General features: G+C 41.8%; 1 protein-coding gene across 20 annotated transcripts in view; it reads left to right on the top strand.

Moving 5' to 3' along the window:
* Window positions 1-18,617, top strand: part of MACF1 (microtubule actin crosslinking factor 1) — a 338,009-nt gene that overhangs the window by 188,665 nt on the left and 130,727 nt on the right. For all 20 annotated transcript variants that reach the window (XM_006077541.4, XM_044945229.2, XM_044945221.2 and 17 more), the window contains 15 exons: window positions 1,304-1,456; window positions 3,387-3,541; window positions 3,939-4,065; window positions 4,474-4,657; window positions 5,098-5,267; window positions 6,548-6,726; window positions 7,410-7,548; window positions 8,186-8,379; window positions 9,394-9,556; window positions 10,323-10,406; window positions 13,169-13,276; window positions 13,461-13,559; window positions 15,031-15,183; window positions 15,488-15,576; window positions 18,186-18,321. In XM_006077541.4, the coding sequence (XP_006077603.4) occupies window positions 1,304-1,456; window positions 3,387-3,541; window positions 3,939-4,065; window positions 4,474-4,657; window positions 5,098-5,267; window positions 6,548-6,726; window positions 7,410-7,548; window positions 8,186-8,379; window positions 9,394-9,556; window positions 10,323-10,406; window positions 13,169-13,276; window positions 13,461-13,559; window positions 15,031-15,183; window positions 15,488-15,576; window positions 18,186-18,321 (2,133 nt within the window). The remainder of the gene's footprint in view (window positions 1-1,303; window positions 1,457-3,386; window positions 3,542-3,938; window positions 4,066-4,473; window positions 4,658-5,097; window positions 5,268-6,547; window positions 6,727-7,409; window positions 7,549-8,185; window positions 8,380-9,393; window positions 9,557-10,322; window positions 10,407-13,168; window positions 13,277-13,460; window positions 13,560-15,030; window positions 15,184-15,487; window positions 15,577-18,185; window positions 18,322-18,617) is intronic.

The following is an 18,617-nucleotide window of genomic DNA, read 5'->3' as shown; positions in this document are numbered from 1 at the left end:
GGCGGCGTCATCGGGGCATGGAGTCACCTGGGTCTGCTCCGCTGCTTGTCCGTCAGGTTCGGGAGCATCTGTCATGGCTTCTGGTTCTTTTCAGACCTTGTACCACGCTGAGCGTTTGGTCTCTGGAGCTTGAGATGTTTGGCTGTGGGTTAGACAGAAATTGACATCTTTATTGCAAGGAAACTGAAATGGGTAGACCAGCTCTCAAGAATGGAACAATGTGGCTGTCTCCCTGACATATTCCATTCCTCTCTCTTAACTAATAAGTTAAAGTTGTATTTCTTCCAATCATGCTCCCGGGGACAGGCACAGGTAGTTTGTTTAAGCATTTCTTTTTCTCTACTTGCATATTCTTAATTCTTTAATGGCATTTCTTAACATTATTAACTCTTTACCCTCATCACATCTACTTCCATCCCAAGAAAGCCCTCTTCTGGGGACTTTTTAATACGTCAAAATGATCTCGAAACATCCTGGCTAATAGATAAAAGCTGTCTTTTACTCTCTAATGGAATTGGTAGTAGATTGCTACCAATTTTGTTGACAAGAAGTTCATTAGTTTTTAAGAAAATTGGGTTTGCAGAGACTTGAGAGTTTCAATTTTGCATGAGATCTCTTTCAAATCAATCAAATTTATGTATATATAGCCCAGCAAGACTCCAAAAGGTAAACCCTAAATTGTTTCTCACAATACCTTCACCAACAACTTTGATTTATAGGTTGTTGGTTGAAGAGCTAAAATCTTTCTCTAGAAAGTTTGATTCCATCTAAGAAAGTAAAATATTTCTAATAGAGCTTGGTAGATAACATTATTTAAAAAATAAAAAAATTAAAAGAGCATAACTCTAACTTCTCCTAAGCGGAGAGGCAAGAGCTGGCTTCTGTCAGTGAGAAACTGAATAATAATAATAATAACAACCAAAACCTAGTTGTTATCATTGTTTTTAACTTCCATGTTCTCTGAACCTTATTTGGCAAAATCCTTTGTTAGCTGTATTTGGCAGCTAGAAATTCTTATTTTGTTTTATTTATTTATTATTTGCTTTTGCATGTGGCTTTATGGTTCATTGAAAACTGCACAGGGAGAAAGCTGCAAAATTTGAGTATAAATGCACTTGGTAGCAGACAGAAGCATCCTCTCCTGTCTTCTTTATCCCTGTGTTTCTAAGATGGCTCCACCAAGGATCCCTACTTAACCGAGAAGTGACGTTCTCAGAGGGAGTGGAGCACTCAGTTTTCTTTGTTGACTCAGTCTCCCGAGGAGCAACATTAATGTCTCTTCGGTTTTCTTCTCATTTTGTAGGATGAAAAGGAGCAGCTTATACAATCCAAGAGTTCCGTTGCCAGTCTTGTTGGGAGATCAAAATCCATTGTTCAGCTAAAACCACGCAGTCCTGACCACATGCTAAAGAGCACCATATCCGTGAAGGCCATCTGTGACTACAGGCAGATTGAGGTGAGGAGGTGGGGAGGGTACCTCCTGCTCCAAAGGGAGACAAGGGACAAGGGAAGCCTTCAGTTAGGGTTATGATAGTAAGGAAAGATCAGATGATAAGAGTTCTGTTGTTAGAACTTAAACATGCTCAAATCTATCATTAAAAGCGTAAGCCTCAACTCTACAATCTTGACCTGCTCCCTGCCTCAGTAACTGACATCATTATCTACCCAGTTGCCTAAGCGTGGCTAGAAATGGGGCTTTTTAGCATCCTAGAGAGATCCATGACTCCTCTCCTCTTTTCCTACAGCTGCTACCAAGTCAGCGTTTGTAAAGAAACACCCCTCACTGTGCTTCCCAGGTGGTGCAGTGGTAAAGGACTGGCCTGCCAGTGCAGGAGACGTGGGTTCAATCCCTGGGTTCAGAAGGTCCCCTGGAGTAGGAAATGGCAGCCCGCTCCAGTATTCTTGCCTGGAAAATCCCATGGACAGAGGAGCCTGGCAGCTGCAGTCCATGAGATCACAAAGAGTCAGACACAACTTGAGCGCACACACACACACACACACACACAAATATCCCTCAAGTCTTCTTTCTATCCCTGCTGCTTCTACCTAAATCAGACCCACTTGGATTATTGCATCAGCCTCCCATTCAATGTATTCTTTATCCTACCACCAGCATGATCTTAAAAAAAAAAAATCACTCCCCTGCCTAAGTCCTACAACAATTCTCTATTTGTTCTTCTTTATTTTATTTTTTAAGATTTTTTTTTTTTTTTCACACATGGGCCACGTTTAAAGTCTTTATTGAATTTGTTGCAGTATTTTTTCTGTTTCATGTTTTGGTTTTTTGGCTACGAGGCATGTGGCATCTTAGCTCCAGTCCTGACCAGGGATTGAACCTGCACTCCCTGCATTGGAAGACAAAGTCTTAACCACTGGAACACCAGGGAAGTTGCCCCATTTCTTTTCAGAAAGTCTGAATTCCTTAATGTGGCTTCAGAGTCTTGAATAATCTCTTTACCCCGCTAATGAAGGGCGGATCTTTTGCCTTCCATGCATTCCCTGGTAAACTGAGTTTGTCACACAGTTTTGTAACCAAGTAGCATATCAGAGAAGGCAATGGCACCCCACTCCAGTACTCTTGCCAGGAGAATCCCATGGACGGAGGGCCTGGTGGGCTGTAGTCCATGGGGTCACTAAGAGTCAGACACGACTGAGCGACTTCACTTTCACTTTTCACTTTCATGCATTGGAGAAGGAAATGGCAACCCACTCCAGTGTTCTTACCTGGAGAATCCCAGGGATGGGGGAGCCTGGTGGGCTGCCGTCTATGGGGTCACACAGCGTCGGACATGACTGGAGTGACTTAGCAGCAGCAGCACATCAGAATATGTGGGATATGTATCTCTAGTGGCCTAGCATACTTCCAAGCACATAGTATGCTCAATAAACCTCTTCCTGTGCTTTTATCTCAATATTTCTGTCTATAAATTAGTCAGAAACCAATAATACTGGTTACCTGTCTCCCAAGAGAAAGAGCTGATGATTTCAAATGCTTAAACATTTCAGGGATTTGAGTGGGGTGACAGGAAGGGAGGATATGGAAGTATCACAAAAGCAAAGTTGTATTATATCCCTTTAATTTTTACCGTGTTCATTGTGGATACAGAGATTGCTCGTGGAGCTCCTACAGTCTCCATATAACTGTCATACCTGAGTTACTCGACATGTAACAGGCATGCTTCATTTATTTCTTTCATGTTGCAACCATCCCTGGGTTGTATATTTATACACATTATCTTTTTGTCAAAATCAGAAACTTTCCCTAGGTGATAAAGATCTCCAAAATGATTTTTCCTTAAGGATTTCATAGCCTTGGGATCAGGCACCAGGTAATAATAGGTCATTTGTTTATCCCTTAGCAGTAACTTGTAAATTTGTCTTTTCAGATAACTATTTGCAAGAATGATGAGTGTGTATTGGAAGATAACTCACAGAGGACCAAGTGGAAAGTGATCAGCCCCACAGGGAACGAGGCAATGGTGCCGTCAGTCTGCTTCCTCATCCCCCCACCCAATAAGGATGCCATGGAGACAGCCAGCAGGTACTGGCTCAGCTGCCACCCTGAGCTTCCCCACCTCTGCCCTTTGTGGGTGAACTGATGGAGGGATGAATCTGCGTTTGCTTTCTAAGCATTGTTGTAATTTTTCAAAAATTTCAAATGGAGTTATTTTGTCTCTATTTTGTCTGTCATTGCTTTTCCACTCTGACTTCTCATAATTATATTATCAGTATATTCAGGTAACATTTATGATATTGCTAAATATGTGCTTGAGAATATCAATTAATTTAGGTCTAAAGATCTTGTGTTGTTAGTATTTGACTTGTTGTCTTTCTCTGCTCAGCTCTGCTGAGGCAATCACCTTTTTTTTCCTTAGAAGGTCTCTAGGGTGGACCTCAGGCCTTAGAAAAGCTATAGCCAGGTTTTGTGTTGTTTGTAGGGTGGAGCAATCTTATCAGAAGGTGATGGCCCTTTGGCATCAACTACATGTCAACACCAAAAGCCTTATCTCCTGGAACTATCTGAGGAAGGACCTTGACCTTGTAAAGACCTGGAATCTGGAAAAGGTAATTATGGAAGCTTTAACCCAGGCTTATAGCCTATTGGCAAGTTTTATTTTTTCAGCAGGAAGTTTTTTTCTATTACTGTGAGACTCCTACTCACCCAATTAGTGGGAAATGAAGTCAGGGATACTGTTTCAGGGTTAGGAGCTTGAGGATCTTAGAAACTAAAACCTTTTGGATAAATGTGCGGAATAGGGGAATGCTGGTGAATTGGCCATCATTAAGGTTTGCATCGGAGAGGGCACAGAGTGCTTCTGAGATGCTAGTAATGTCCTGCTTCTTGATCCGAATGCTGATTTCATGGACACATTCAATTTGTGAAAAATCAACGTGTTTATAAATATGGTTTGTGCACTATTTTGTATTACATTTCCATTCCATTGAAGTGTCCACTGTTTATTTTCTCTGCAGCTCCGCTCCTCAGCACCTGGGGAGTACCACCAGGTTATGAAGAATCTGCAGGCCCACTACGAAGACTTTCTGCAGGAGAGTCGTGACTCAGCCCTCTTCTCAGTGGCTGACCGTCTTCGCTTGGAAGAGGAGGTGGAGGCGTGTAAAACCCATTTCCAGCACCTGATGAAGTCCATGGAGAATGGTGTGTGCCTTGGGAAGAGGGAGAGGAAAGGTGGAATGAGAGCCCTGAAGGGTGCTGCTCGACCCTTCATACAAACTAGAAAGTATTGTCAACACCTTTTTACCACTTGCATTGCTAGAAAACTTGAGATAGCAAATAACTCACAGAGATGAATTCTCAAAATCAGATCATGGAAGAAAAGGCTGTGTTTTATTCATTATTGCTAATAAACCTATCCCGTTTTCTTGTGGAAATTATGTATTTGGACCTTAAAGCTCAGTATATAATGCAGGGAGTTTGGGAACAGGCAGAAGGTTCCCCATATAAGGCTTTGCTTTCATTCATGGAGTATCAGCTCTGCTAGAACCAGTGGTACCCTATCTAAGGGTAAATCTGGTTTTCTCAGGTTTGCTGATCTCTGTTGTGGTGCTTAATGGTCTTCTGTGCTTGTGCATTCACAGAGGACAAAGAGGAAACTGTGGCCAAGATGTACATTTCAGAGCTGAAGAATATCCGGCTGCGCCTGGAGGAGTGTGAACAGAGGCTAATCCAGCGAATTCAGTCCCCAGTCAGCTCTAGGACTGACAAAGATGCTCGGCAAGACAATGCATTAAGGATTGCAGAACAAGAGGTAAGCCTTTGTAGCAAGGTGGGTGCCCTAAGACTGCTCAGTAGAGCTGCTGCTTTCCTCTCGGTCCCGTACACGTATGTTATATTCTGTGACATGGTTACTGTCAGTCATGTGACTCCACAGATAGTATGGAAAGGCTCAGGTTCTGCTATGGGCTCTGATGTACACTTTTCCCGGACCTTTTTTTCTAAGTCTTTGTTGAATTCGTTGCAGTATTGCTTCTGTTTTATGTTTTGGTTTTCTGACCATGAGGCATGTAGGATCTTAGCTCCCCAACAAGGGGATCCAACCCACACCCCCCTGCACTGGAAGGCAAAGGCATAACCCCTGGACTGCCAGGGAAGCCCCTGTGCAAATTACTTCCCATCCTTAGTTTCCTTTCTCAGAAAATGGAGATAGTACGAACCTCCATCCATAGAAGAACTATAGATGGAGATCCGTAACATTGTGCAGGAGGCAGTAATCAAGACTATCGCCAAGAAAAAGAAATGCAAAACGGCAAAATGATTGTCTGAGGAGGCCTTACAAGTAGCTGAGAAAAGAAGAGAAGCTAAAGGCAAAGATATATACCCATTTGAATGCAGAGTTCCAAAGAACAGCAAGGAGAGATAAGAAAGCCTTCCTTAGTAATCAATGCAAAGAAATAGAGGAAAACAATAGACTGGGAAGGACTAGAGATCTCGTCAAGAAAATTAAGATACCAAGGGAACATTTCATGCAAAGATGGGCACAATAAAGGACAGAAATGGTATGGACCTAACAGAAGCAGAAGATATTAAGAAGAGGTGGCGAGAATACACAGAAGAACTATACCAAAAATATCTCCATGACCCAGATAATCAGGATGGTGTGATCACTGACCTAGAGCCAGACATCCTGGAATGTGAAGTCAAGTGGGCCTTAGGAAGCATCACTATGAACAAAGCTAGTGGAGGTGATGGAATTCCAGTTGAGCTATTTCACGTCCTAAAAGATGATGCTGTGAAAGTGCTGCACTCAGTATGCCAGCAAATGTGGAAGACCTACTATCTAGAGTTTAATGTAATTCTTTTTGTCTTTATACTGAAGGTATGTCTGTAGTCAAGTCTGTGTTCAGAATTTATTTGTTTGTATTCTTTGCCCTGCTCTGCCTTCATTGGCTGTTCCTGGTTTATTCCATCATTCTCCTATATATGACATTTGGTCTGTTTCTGATATTTTGCTGTTCTAAACTAGGACTTCTTGCTAACCTCTTGGTTCAATTCTGTCTCTGTGTTTGTTGTGTGTCTTGTTCCTGATAGCACACTCAAGAGGATCTGCAGCAATTGAGGGCAGACTTGGATGCTGTTTCCATGAAATGCAACAGCTTTCTCCATCAGTCCCCATCTGGTTCCAGTGTCCCAACTCTGCGCTCAGAACTCAATCTGCTGGTGGAGAAAATGGACCATGTGTATGGTCTCTCCACTGTCTATTTAAACAAGTGAGTGAGTGAGAATTTGGGTCAAGAGGGCAATGTTTTCCATTCGGATGGGGAAAATAAAAGTACCTGGAATGTTTCATAAACAATTCAGGGGGATTACAGGTTTTGAAGAGCTTGTACTCATAAAAAGAGATCTTGGCTTTAGTTCCAAATAACATGGAGTGGGTTCATTTGGGCTGCAATGAACAAATGCTGGGAATACAGAAGGGGAAAAGAGGAGTTGATTTGCAGTTTTATGACTGTTTTGAATCTCATTTCTGTTTGATTAGATACTTCTTTTTAAAACAGAAAAAGGGACACTAAAGAAAGAGAAATTTTTATCTAAATTGTGTATTAGGCTTTGAGGGTTTTTCCTCTACCCACACATCCCCACCTATGACCTTGAGGAGATCTTGGAGTCTTCATGGTTTTGAGTGGGTTTCTGTCCTCAAGCCTATTTTCTCGTGAGACCCCCACCATATGCACGCATGTGTGTGTGTGTCCCAGTGTCCTCCAAACTATTTTTTAATTGGTTTAAATTGGCAGTACATATACTATGCTTATTTTTATGAAACCCTGTCATCATTTAGTAATGATGAAGTTGATTTTGACAGTTACAATTGGTGACTCTCTTGGTAGTGCTCTAGGTCCGAAGCCCAGCTCTTAAAATGCATGTACTAATGGAAGTGATTTTATCCTCACAGGCTGAAGACAATCGATGTTATAGTGCGTAGCATCCAGGATGCTGAACTCTTAGTCAAAGGTTATGAAATCAAGCTGAGTCAAGAAGAAGCAGTACCACCAGATCTTTCAGCTCTGGAGTCCCATCGGTCTACATTACGGGTTGGTTTTTCCTAGTTCCTAGTTTGACTTAACATACTCATTGCTTGGGGTTAGCAGAGAAATGCAGTTTTGGATGGCATGCCACTGATTAAAGTTTGCATTCAAATTAGGCAGAATATTATATTTAATGTCTTTTTGTGTAGGTCCAAAGAAGAGAGGATCGAGACATATATCTAACTACAAAAGGGAGATAAAGGACCATGCTTCTCTATTTATTTTTTCCCTTTTCTCCTCAGTAAAGTCATAGTGTAATTGGATACAGTCAATGGTTGTGCTGTAAGTTTGTAAATCACTTAGCTCTTACCTCCTTTGATGCTCACAAGCAACTCTGTGAGGTGGCTAGAGGAGGGAATTTTCAGATTGGCTAAGTGGCTTGTCATGGTTTCATAGCTTATTAGTGGTGGAGTCAGGTTTCAAACACTCAGGTTTCAAACAGGTTTCTTGCACTTTTCTCTACTGGTTGCCTAGTGTGCCTGAGGACTATGGAGGCATTTCTGGCACAAACACTGTCGAGTCTGGGTTTGAATCACCGATGTAGCATGGAGCCAGCTGTAGACAATAACTTGTTTTGTTCCTTAGTCTGAGTCCTTTTTATCATGGGATATATTTAACCTGTTGCTCTGCTTGTGTTTTATAGCACTGGCTTAGTGATGCGAAGGACAAGAACTCAGTGTTTTCAGTCCTGGATGAGGAAATTGGCAAGGCCAAGGTGGTGGCAGAGCAGCTGAGCCGTCTAACCCCAGAGCGAAACCTGGATTTGGAGCGCTGTCAGGAAAAAGGTTCCCAGCTACAAGACCGTTGGCACCGGGTCATTGCCCAGCTCGAGACCCGGTGAGTGATAGCCCCACCCTTTTGTTCTAGGGTTCAGAAACTAGGTTTTAAATGAAAATAGAGTTATTTCTGTGTATGCTTATTTAAAGGCAGAGATTGGTCAGAATGTTGTCCAGAATGTATACTGTCACTTGATTTCACACTGTCACTTAATTCCTGCCCCATCCTGACTGACTCCTGCCTTTAAGTAAGCATACGCTCACTGACCAGGGGACACCTGCGTCCCCTGCAGTGGTAGCACAGAGCCTTAACCACTGGACCACCAGAGACTTCTCTAGCTTTGATACTTAATATGAGTCATTATTCATTGTGGGGCTTTGCAGAATTTCTTGCTTCCTTTTCATTCGCTAATTTAGTGTTTTTATCTGTTACTTGAGGTTCTGTTTTTGATGCCTGATTTGAATAGGGAAGACAGAAAATCGCCTGAGGCCAGTCTAGTTAGGAAAATATATAGGGAGAGGGGTGATAGAGACTTATGTAAGTTTGGATTAATTTTCTATAATTGAATTATTATCCCAAGGCTAGTTAGACTAATAAAAGTCGTATAAGAAGCTGTTACTGGAATTAACAGTAACTACTATTTTTCACCCACTCTACCCCTACTTTTCTCCCCAAGAAACCACAGTGAGTCATAAATTATGGCTGTACACTCTGACAGGTCCTCTATCACCAGGAGACCAAAGTGTACAGGCAGTACTACCTTATTGGCAACCCCAGTAATCCTTGGCAACATAGGTGAAAAAATTGACAAGGATTATCACAGGATGCCAGGCTTCAAAGCAGTTTCCAGGTCAGCAGGGCGTGCCTGGTTTCTACTTACTTCTCACCCACAGAATACTGGGTACATGCATAGCTCCCACCCAGTGTTACATTCCTGTTCCCTTGAAATAAAGATGTATTCCTCTGTGGTCAAGCTCAGCTGGAGGCATGGCTGGGCTAAACAGGGAATTGCCTTGTTTACTTAGTTGTATTTATACCAAGATATCTGATAGTAGTTTCCCTTTGCTTCTGCAGCCAATCTGAGCTAGAAAGTATCCAGGAAGTCCTGGGAGATTACCGAGCCTGCCATGGAACTCTCATCAAATGGATTGAGGAAACCACTGCCCAGCAGGAAATGATGAAGCCAGGCCAGGCTGAGGACAGCAGAGTACTCTCTGAGCAGCTCAGCCAGCAGACGGTGGGTGTGGCCATGGCCCAGTGGAAGTCGCAGGGGGAAGCAACTAGCAGTTAACTTCCCCCCAAATATCAAGACCTTCTGAGCCTCTTCTGAAAAGGGTTCAAGCAGAATGGTCACTGGATACTGGTTTTGCATTAGGGCCTTCCAAGATTGGAAGGCCCCTTCCAATCCTGAGTTCCCATGAGTATATATTGAAAGCACTGGTCAATATTGCATTTTGTTTTGCTAGGGTTAGAATATAGGAAATGAAAAGCCAGGAAAGCTATGAGTTGAAAATTATTTCATTCAAAGCTGTTTTTATATGTTGGTATTTTGAGGGATTTTTTTTTTTTTTGGGCTCCCTTACTTGAGCCAATTACTTAATCTCTTAGTATTCTGCTTTCCTCAGCAGTAAAATGCATATAGTCCATCATTTGTTCAACTGCCCTCATAAGGTTTTTGTAGTTAGGATTAAATGAAATGATACATGTAAATTACTTAGAACAGCGATTTTCAAAGTGTTGAGAGTCATAGCAGCAGCTTCAGCATCACTTGGGAACGTGTTAGAAATGAGAGCTCTCATTTGATGATGAAAGCAACTCGAACCCAAATCTATCAAGTCAGAAACTCTGGAGATGGGACCCAGCAATCTATGTTTTATCCAGTGTTCTAGGGGATTCTGACACAGCTAAGGTTTGAAAACCACTGCCTTAGAACATAATAAACGCTTACCTGTTTCAGTGATGATAATGACAATGATAAAAGATTGTGATGTTTTGGTTCCTAGGAGCTGTTTGCAGAAATTGAGAGAAATCAGACGAAACTGGACCAGTGTCAAAAATTTTCCCAGCAGTACTCCACCATTGTAAAGGTAATGCTGCCAGTCCTAAAAGTAACGTAAATAGTCTCCAGCTTGATCTGCGTGTCACTGGAAGTTTTATTTTTGGACAAGCAAGCCGATCTCCTGCTCTATCTTTAAGTTAATGCAGGTGTGTGTTTGTCTTGGCACATATTTGGGGATGCTCAGAGAGGTACCAGACAAGAGATGGGTTTTGAGGAGTCTCCATTTGACTCCTGAATGGGTGAATGACAGGCCTCTTAAACTTGCCATGTGAAAAACAGAATGTTTGGGTTTTCTTCTCAACACACTTCTCACTGTCTTGCATATTTCAGGAAATAGTGTCGTCATTTTCCTTACTGCTGAGGCAAAAAAAGCCCAAAGAGTCATTCTTCGTTCTTCTCTTCACCTTGAACTTTATGTTTAATAGCAGTCTGGGACCTAGGTGGGTCCATCTTGCCATGTTCCCGGGTCTGACTGCGCCTCACCGCCCCTCCGCCCCCACCTTCTCAGGTTCGCATCTAAGTGAAGAACCTTCTGGAGCTGCTCCAGCGCTCTGAGCTGCTCTCTCACTTCTGCTCCTGCCCACTCAGGCTCTTTTCCCACACAGTAGCCAGACTCACTTTGTAAGAACGTACCGCGTGTCATGGAACCTCAGACACTGTTGGTCATGAGCCGTGTTACTTTACGCACTGCCCGAAAAGGGGAAACTCCACCAATTATGCAGATGCCAAGTGAGACATTTTCCACTTTTAGCGATACTAAAATGCGAGGGAAATGTGTACCTTTCCATAGCTGAAACGTGATAGATTGGATCCTGTCACTCTCCTGCTCGGTATTGTCTCATGACTTCTTGTCATACTCACACTGAAATTCCAAATTCTTTTATAGTTTATCAGGCTATGCAAGATCTGGCTCCCTACTCCCTATTTCTCTGATAAGGTCTTTAAAGAAAACTGACCTGAGATTCTTCTATATTGATTTGTTGATTATCATATGCCTTCCCACTAGAATGGAAGTTCCAGGGGAGCGAAGTGTTTCTGACTTGTTTCCCACTATGGGTGTAGCACTCAGAACAATGGCAAGCACATAGTAGGTGCTCAGCAAATAGTTTTTTAATGCATACATTTCTTTAGTTAATAACAGACTTGGTATCACAAAGAATTGAGTTCAAATCCTAGCTTTGCCATTTTCCAGGCTTAAGACTTTGAGCAAACATTTACCCCTTAGAGTTTCTGTTGCTATGTCTGCAAAATTGTGAATAGTAGCTACCTCACTGAGTGATTGCAAAGATTAAATGGGATAATTTATACATAGGACAATGCCTCAAAATTAAAATACGTTCAGTAAATGGTAGCACATGCTTTTATTTTTATTAGTATTTGGTTGTTACTACTACTGTGCTAAGTTGCTTCAATCGTGTCCGACTCTTTGTGACCCCATGGACTGTAGCCCACCAGGCTCGTCTGTCCATGGGATTCTCCAGGCAAGAATACTGGAGTGGGTTGCCATGCACTTCTCCAGGGGATCTTCCTGACCCAGGGATCGAACCTGTGTCTCCTTTAGCTTCTGCATTGCAGGCCGATTCTTTACCACTGAGCCACTGGTGAAGGCTTTTTTTTTTTTTTTTCTTCAATAGACTGCTTAAGCACTTATTCAGTATTTTCCTCCTGCCTAGAATTTTCAAAGTTGACAACAGAAAGCAAGACATTCCAGGCAAAAGGAACTTCATAATTAAAGGCACAGAGGAATAAAATACAATGATTATATGAGGAAATAGTAAATTCTAGCTATCCTGGTATAGAAATTATATCATAATTATATCATAGAAATTATATCATACATGAGAAACAGTGATTATGAAAACTGAGAGAGGAGATTGGGATCAACCCATGAAAGGCCTTGTTCAGTTCCTTTGTCTTTACCATCTATTCTTGCTCCTCAAAATGTGGTCTTTGAACCAGGAGCATTGGTATCACTTGGGAACTAGTCAGAAATGCATAAGCTGCATTTTAACAAGATCCCCAGGTGAATGTTGATATTTGAGGAGATCTGCTCTAAGTCATTAAAAACTTTCAAACAGTGAAATGAAGTGGTTATCTTTTTGACTTTGGAAAAGTTATTCCAGTAGCATGACAGAAAATAAATTGGAGGTGCGAGTCTAAGAAGGAGAATAGGAGGCTGTTGCAGCATCATGTGAGCCATGAAGAGGGCCTGGACCAGGGCAGCACTCTAAAATTGCAGAGGAAGTAATACAAGAGCATGGCAACACGAGAAGAGCGTTAGTTTAGGGATGGATGGAAGACTGATTCCAGTCCTGACTGTGTTGCTCACCTGCTGAGTTAATTAGGGAGACTCACTTCCTGTCTCTGGGCCTCAGTCACCCTGTATGTGAGATGAAGGATGCGGTCAGCACTGAACAAATTGCCAACTCAGGAGTCTGCAGACCAGACCCACAGGCTAACTCCAGCTTGCCTGCCTATTTTATATGGCCCATGAGAAAAGGCTATTAAAAAATAATAATAATACCTCACAACACATGAAAATTATATGAACTTCAGCTTGCAGTGTCTCTAAGTCATGTTGTATCATTCCCAGCCGCACTCTTTCCTTCAGTTACTGTCTAGGCTGCTTTCACTTGCAGTGGCAGAAGTGAGTAGATGGTATGGCCTTTTCAGAAAGTTTGCTAACCTCTGTTCTAAAGGATCATCAGCATGGAAATGCTGCGATGCTACTGCATGATGTGTGTGAGCCCTAAGCCCGGCATAAATGCAGTTCCGTGTCTTCCTCCTCAGGACTATGAATTACAGCTGATGACATACAAGGCCTTTGTGGAATCGCAGCAGAAATCCCCGGGCAAGCGCCGTCGCATGCTGTCCTCTTCAGATGCCATCACGCAAGAGGTGAAAGGAGGGGGGGTGGGCAAGGGTGTGTTCACTGTCCTCAAGGAAGGATTCGCTCGTCGGGGCCTTATGATCTGACTGCTGTTGAGTGTGTGACTTCATGAAAACTTCCTCTTTTTGTCAACTATTTAAATTGACTTTTCTGGCAGATAACTTATCTAAATTGTTTTTTTTTGAATCATAGTTCATGGACTTAAGGACTCGCTACACAGCACTGGTGACCTTGACAACTCAGCATGTGAAATACATCAGTGATGCGCTCCGGCGGCTGGAGGAGGAGGAGGTGAGGACAGCTGGTTCTAGATCATCTTGAGTGTAGAATAAAAAATCCTGTACCTCATCTGTCAAGATTTAAAATGCACACACAGCTGCCGTCCATTATGTACAGTACTTGCATTCCATGAAGTTGCTGGGTGTGCTGCACCAGCAAAACGGAGAATTCTGGTACCCATGGGAACACAGGGTTAGGTTCCCCCCAACTTTTGGTCAGTGGATAACACACAACCTGGTTTTATGTGTGTTTTTGTTTAAAAGCACTTTACCTAATGCCTGTGTGCTAAGTCGCTTCAGTCGTGTCTGACTCTGCGGCCCCGTGGACTGTGGCCCACCAGGCTCCTCTGTCCATGGGATTCTCCAGGCAAGAATACTGGAGTGGGTTGTCATGCCCTTCTCCAGGACTTTACTTAATATACCTTGTGATTCACTAACACTGAACTCATATCTAAGAGAAGCATAACTCACAGCTGAACAAATCTTATTAAAGCACATTTTCTCTCTAAGGCACATGACAACCTTCTAGTGAATAATGAGGACTGACTGTCTTGTGTCCAGCACTCCCACTTCCAGGTTTTGTTATTATAGAAACATAAGCATTAAGAAAGAGCTGTGAAGAGAGATCCTTAATAAAGCATAATTTGTTCAAGGGAAATATTGTAGATATCCAAATTCCATATGATAGAATGCAATGAAACTGTTAATGAAATGGATTTAAATGAACTGACATAGAAAGATACTTATAATACACTATTTGAAGAAAAAAAACAAGTTTGAATTCTATGTATAATTAGGATTTCAGGAAAAACAAGAGTGTGTACCACAGAGGTACAAAATGAGCGTAAAAACAAGTTTAGAAATACTCTGTACCAAATTCCTGGGGAAATGAGGTTAAAAGGACATATATTATGCATTTCAGATTGTTTGAATTTGTTGTAATGAGTATGCAATCTTTCTGTAATTATAAAAATCTGTGTTTTTGCAAAATAAGTTTACACATATTCAACAACTCTTAAAAAAGAATTGCTCTTGGAAACATTAACCTGTGCCAACTTTTGCCTACATAAATTGGCCAAAGTTTTTCTTTATGTCAGTACATACCTCATTTAATCTCTGTAGATGTCCATCTCTTCACTTGAAAATCAAAGAATTAAAAAAAAAAAAGAAAATCAAAGAATTATAAAAATAAGATCCTATATGTGAAGGGCTTCTTAAAATTAGTAAATAACTACTGACCGCACATCCCATAGGAAAACAGCATGCTTTTCTAAGAAGAGTGCCAACCGAGGTATAATGAACTTAGCTATTGGTATCACACAGGCACCGGTGAACAATGCTGGGGATGGGATAAATTATGTTTAACTTGGGGTTATTGGAGCTACTGATTGAGGTAACTTTCATGTCTTTATTTTAGGAACTCTGAATCAGGCCTATCTAGTAAGACATTGACCAAGATACTGATTTTCTATTTCCTCTTCTAGAAAGTGGTAGAGGAGGAAAAACAGGAGCACGTGGAGAAGGTTAAAGAACTTTTGGGCTGGGTATCTACCCTAGCAAAGAATACACAAAGCAAAGCTACCTCACCCCAGACCAAAGAACCAACAGACATTGAAAAGGCTATTTTAGAACAACAGGTGAGTGGAAGGTCCCTCTATCACTTCCTTGGTAGCATAATATGAGATTACTCGTTAGGTGGGATAATATAAGATACATATGGGCCACTCAAGAATGATTATTATCTCAGTAAATGTTAGCTTCCAGGACTTAAAGAAACTGAAGAAGTCATCTTATTTGTGTTTCTGCTTTCTAAACCACTCTAGATAGTGGTAATGAAAATCTTACCTAAGCTAGGTTTTTTCCCTAGGATTTTATTTTAAATGACTTCTGATTCTTCAGTTTCTTGGGCTCTGAAGTTTTCTCTTTTCTTCTACTACATAGGTTCTGGCAGAGGAGCTGACAACCAAGAGGGAGCAAGTCTCTGAGGCTGTTAAAACTTCACAGATCTTCTTGGCCAAGCACGGTCACAAGTGAGTCATAAATGAGATACTGTGGCGCGTCTAGAGGACTGGATCTTACTGACTAAAACTCAGGGTCATGATGAGAACTCAAGCTGGAGAATTCAAGGTGGCAGGAGTCAGATTATGAAGAACTTTGTAGTTCATGCTGAATTTGCATTTTATGTGTCAGCTATGAGGAGAGCTTTTGAACCTGATGAGGCTGTTCATAAAGGTTTCTAGAACAGTTTCATAGAGAATGTATAGACATGAGGCACGAGTAGAGGCCTCAGCGACCAGTTAAGAGGCTGTTCTGACAAAACAGGCAAGAAATGATGAGGTGGAGAAGAGACAAAGATTCAAAAGATATTAAGGGTGATGAACTTACAGGGCTTTGTGACAAATGAAAATGATCAGATGTAACTCCCAGGTTTCTGGCTTGGGCCACTGGACATTTGGTGATCTGCTAAACGAGATAGGGAATACAGGAGAGGGTGTGGCTTGAGGGGTAATAAGGCCACTTTAGTTTCAGATATTATGAATCTGAAGAGCCCACAGGACATCAGAGGATAAACCTCTAATATGTATTTGGAAGTCCCTAATACATTACTTATGCCTCAAGTAGTTCCACTAAAGTTGTCCAGTGGCAGCTATATGTGTAAATTTAGAATTTATGAGAGAAATTTGAAGTGATAGAGATTAGCATAGTAAAAACCATGACTGGATTATCTTACAAGGGTTCAAGGGCTTCTCAGCCTATAAAGGAGCCTTAGAGGAGTAAGAGGAAATTATGAGTGAAACCTCAGAGCCCAAGGGAGAACAGAATTCTAAAAAGAAGGAAATGGTCAAAAGTCAAGTAAAGGTAAGACATGGCTATTAACTTTGGCATGTTGGAAGTTTTTGGTGACTCTGGTGAAAAGTTGGGGAATGATGTCAGATTTAGAGGAATGGGGAGCTCGTGAGGCAAGGAATATAGTGGTAGTGAAATTAGACTGCTCTTCCGAGGAGCTTGTTGTGGGAAAGGAGAGAAATAATAGAGCAAATACTCAGAGTAGAATTTATGATCAAGAGAGAGTTTTGTTTTTTTCTTAAAAGATCGAAGGGACTTAACTGTGTTTATGAACTATTGACTCTCAAGGACTAAAAGGGAAAGAAAAATTGATATCATGGGAGAGGGGTTGCAGAGGATGTAGAAGAGGATAAAATTCATCTGTGGGTAGAAAGTACAGACTTAAGTAGGAGTTGAGGCAGCTTTTCCTCTGAGGTCTGGGGAAAAGGAGATTAGGGAAGGTATGCTGCTGCTGCTGCTGCTAAGTCGCTTCAGTCGTGTCCGACTCTGTGCGACCCCAGAGACGGCAGCCCACCAGGCTCCCCCGTCCCTGGGATTCTCCAGGCAAGAACACTGGAGTGGGTTGCCATTTCCTTCTCCAATGCATGAAAGTGAAAAGTGAAAGTGAAGTCGCTCAGTCGTGTCCGACTCTTAGCGACCCCATGGACTGCAGCCTACCAGGCTCCTCTGTCCATGGGATTTTCCAGGCAAGAGTACTGGAGTGGGGTGCCATTGCTTTCTACAGGGAAGGTATAGATACGGGTAAATATGCCAGAAGTAAAGTCAGAAATTAAGAGAATTAGTGCCCAGTGGTCTGTATTTTCTCTTTGAAATATGTAAAGAGGTTGTTTGCTGAAAGTTAGAGTGCACGCCAAGAAGATTGTCAGGAAGCATTGAAGTCTGGTAGTGGTTGGACCAGGAGGACTTCTACATGATTTTGGAATCCCCCCACTAGATAGACTTGGTCTGCATGTGGGATCAGAGAAGTCGAAGGGTTTGATTGACCTGGGGTTGGAGTCTTGTTAGTGAGGAAAGAGTGTAACGATAACAGCGAGGGATTAATTGAGAAGGTGGACTGTGTGGGGTTTAATGAGAAGAAAAGATAATAGATGGAGTAAGAGAAATGGAGAGGTCAAGGAAGGTTTGGTAAATCAACAGGTAGCTTTAAGATGAATCATAAGATTCAGTCTCAGGAACACAATGTACTGAAAGAATGAGAAAAGAACTTGCAGAATTCACCAGATTCAAGAAAAGGATCTGAAGAAAATCTAGTAAAATACTAAACTTTGGGAAAGTTGGATAGTTAGGTAATGAGTAAATGAGTTTGTTGTATCCTTCTCTTTTGTCTCTTTAAGATATTTCATTTTTAAAAGAGAAGAGATATAAGAGTAAAGGAAGAAAGCTAGCCAGGTAGGATTATAAAAAGAAGTTATAATCAGATAGTAGATTCTTGAAGTTTAAAACGTCAGAAGTGGCATAATTTTAGAGGATGGCAGCATCTAAGTATGGATGAGGCTGATGTGGCCCGGAGGCCGTTTGGATTGGAAGTTCGCTGGACTACAGGTATAGAGTGTTAGATAATTGGTGGCATGAGCATTAACATCAGCAAGAATCATGACTCAGTCTGAGAAGACAGGAAAACTATGAGCTAGATGCCAAAGTGTTCGGTGAGTACGGGAGACTGACCAGATGGTCCATCACAAACAGTGACAAAGAAGAATACTCTCCAAGGTGGAGACGTCGTTTTGAAACAATAGAGGGGAATTGGGGAAAAGGTCTTTCTCTAAAAGAGCTTTAATGCTTCATCTTCTAGACTGTCAGAAAAAGAGAAAGAACAGATATCTGAGCAATTGAATGCCCTCAGTAAGACTTACCATGACCTTTGTGAAGGTTCAGCAAACCAGCTTCAGCAACTCCAGAGCCAGCTGGCCCAACAGACAGAACAAAAGGTACTTTGAGTTTTTCTTTCCAGGTGTTGGAAAGGTACCTTGGGAACAGTATGACTGTAGCTTTGCTGATTGAGAGTCATGATCACTAGCTTTCCATGACCGGTGTGACTTAATTTTTAACCTCACCATAGCAGCCATTTGTCTCGTGTTTATTGGGGTTCCACGATGTGTTGGTCAGTCAGCATCACTAGAAGGTGCATATGGCTAATCCTTTAGACCTGCTTCACCATTGTGTCATCTTGCATTTTGTGGCAGACCACAGTCAAGGAGAACCTGAATTTTGTGTCATATCTGAT

Source organism: Bubalus bubalis, chromosome 6, assembly GCF_019923935.1.
Source record: "Bubalus bubalis isolate 160015118507 breed Murrah chromosome 6, NDDB_SH_1, whole genome shotgun sequence".
In the NCBI taxonomy this organism is placed as follows: domain Eukaryota; kingdom Metazoa; phylum Chordata; class Mammalia; order Artiodactyla; family Bovidae; genus Bubalus; species Bubalus bubalis.
This window is presented reverse-complemented; position numbering and strand designations above follow the sequence as displayed.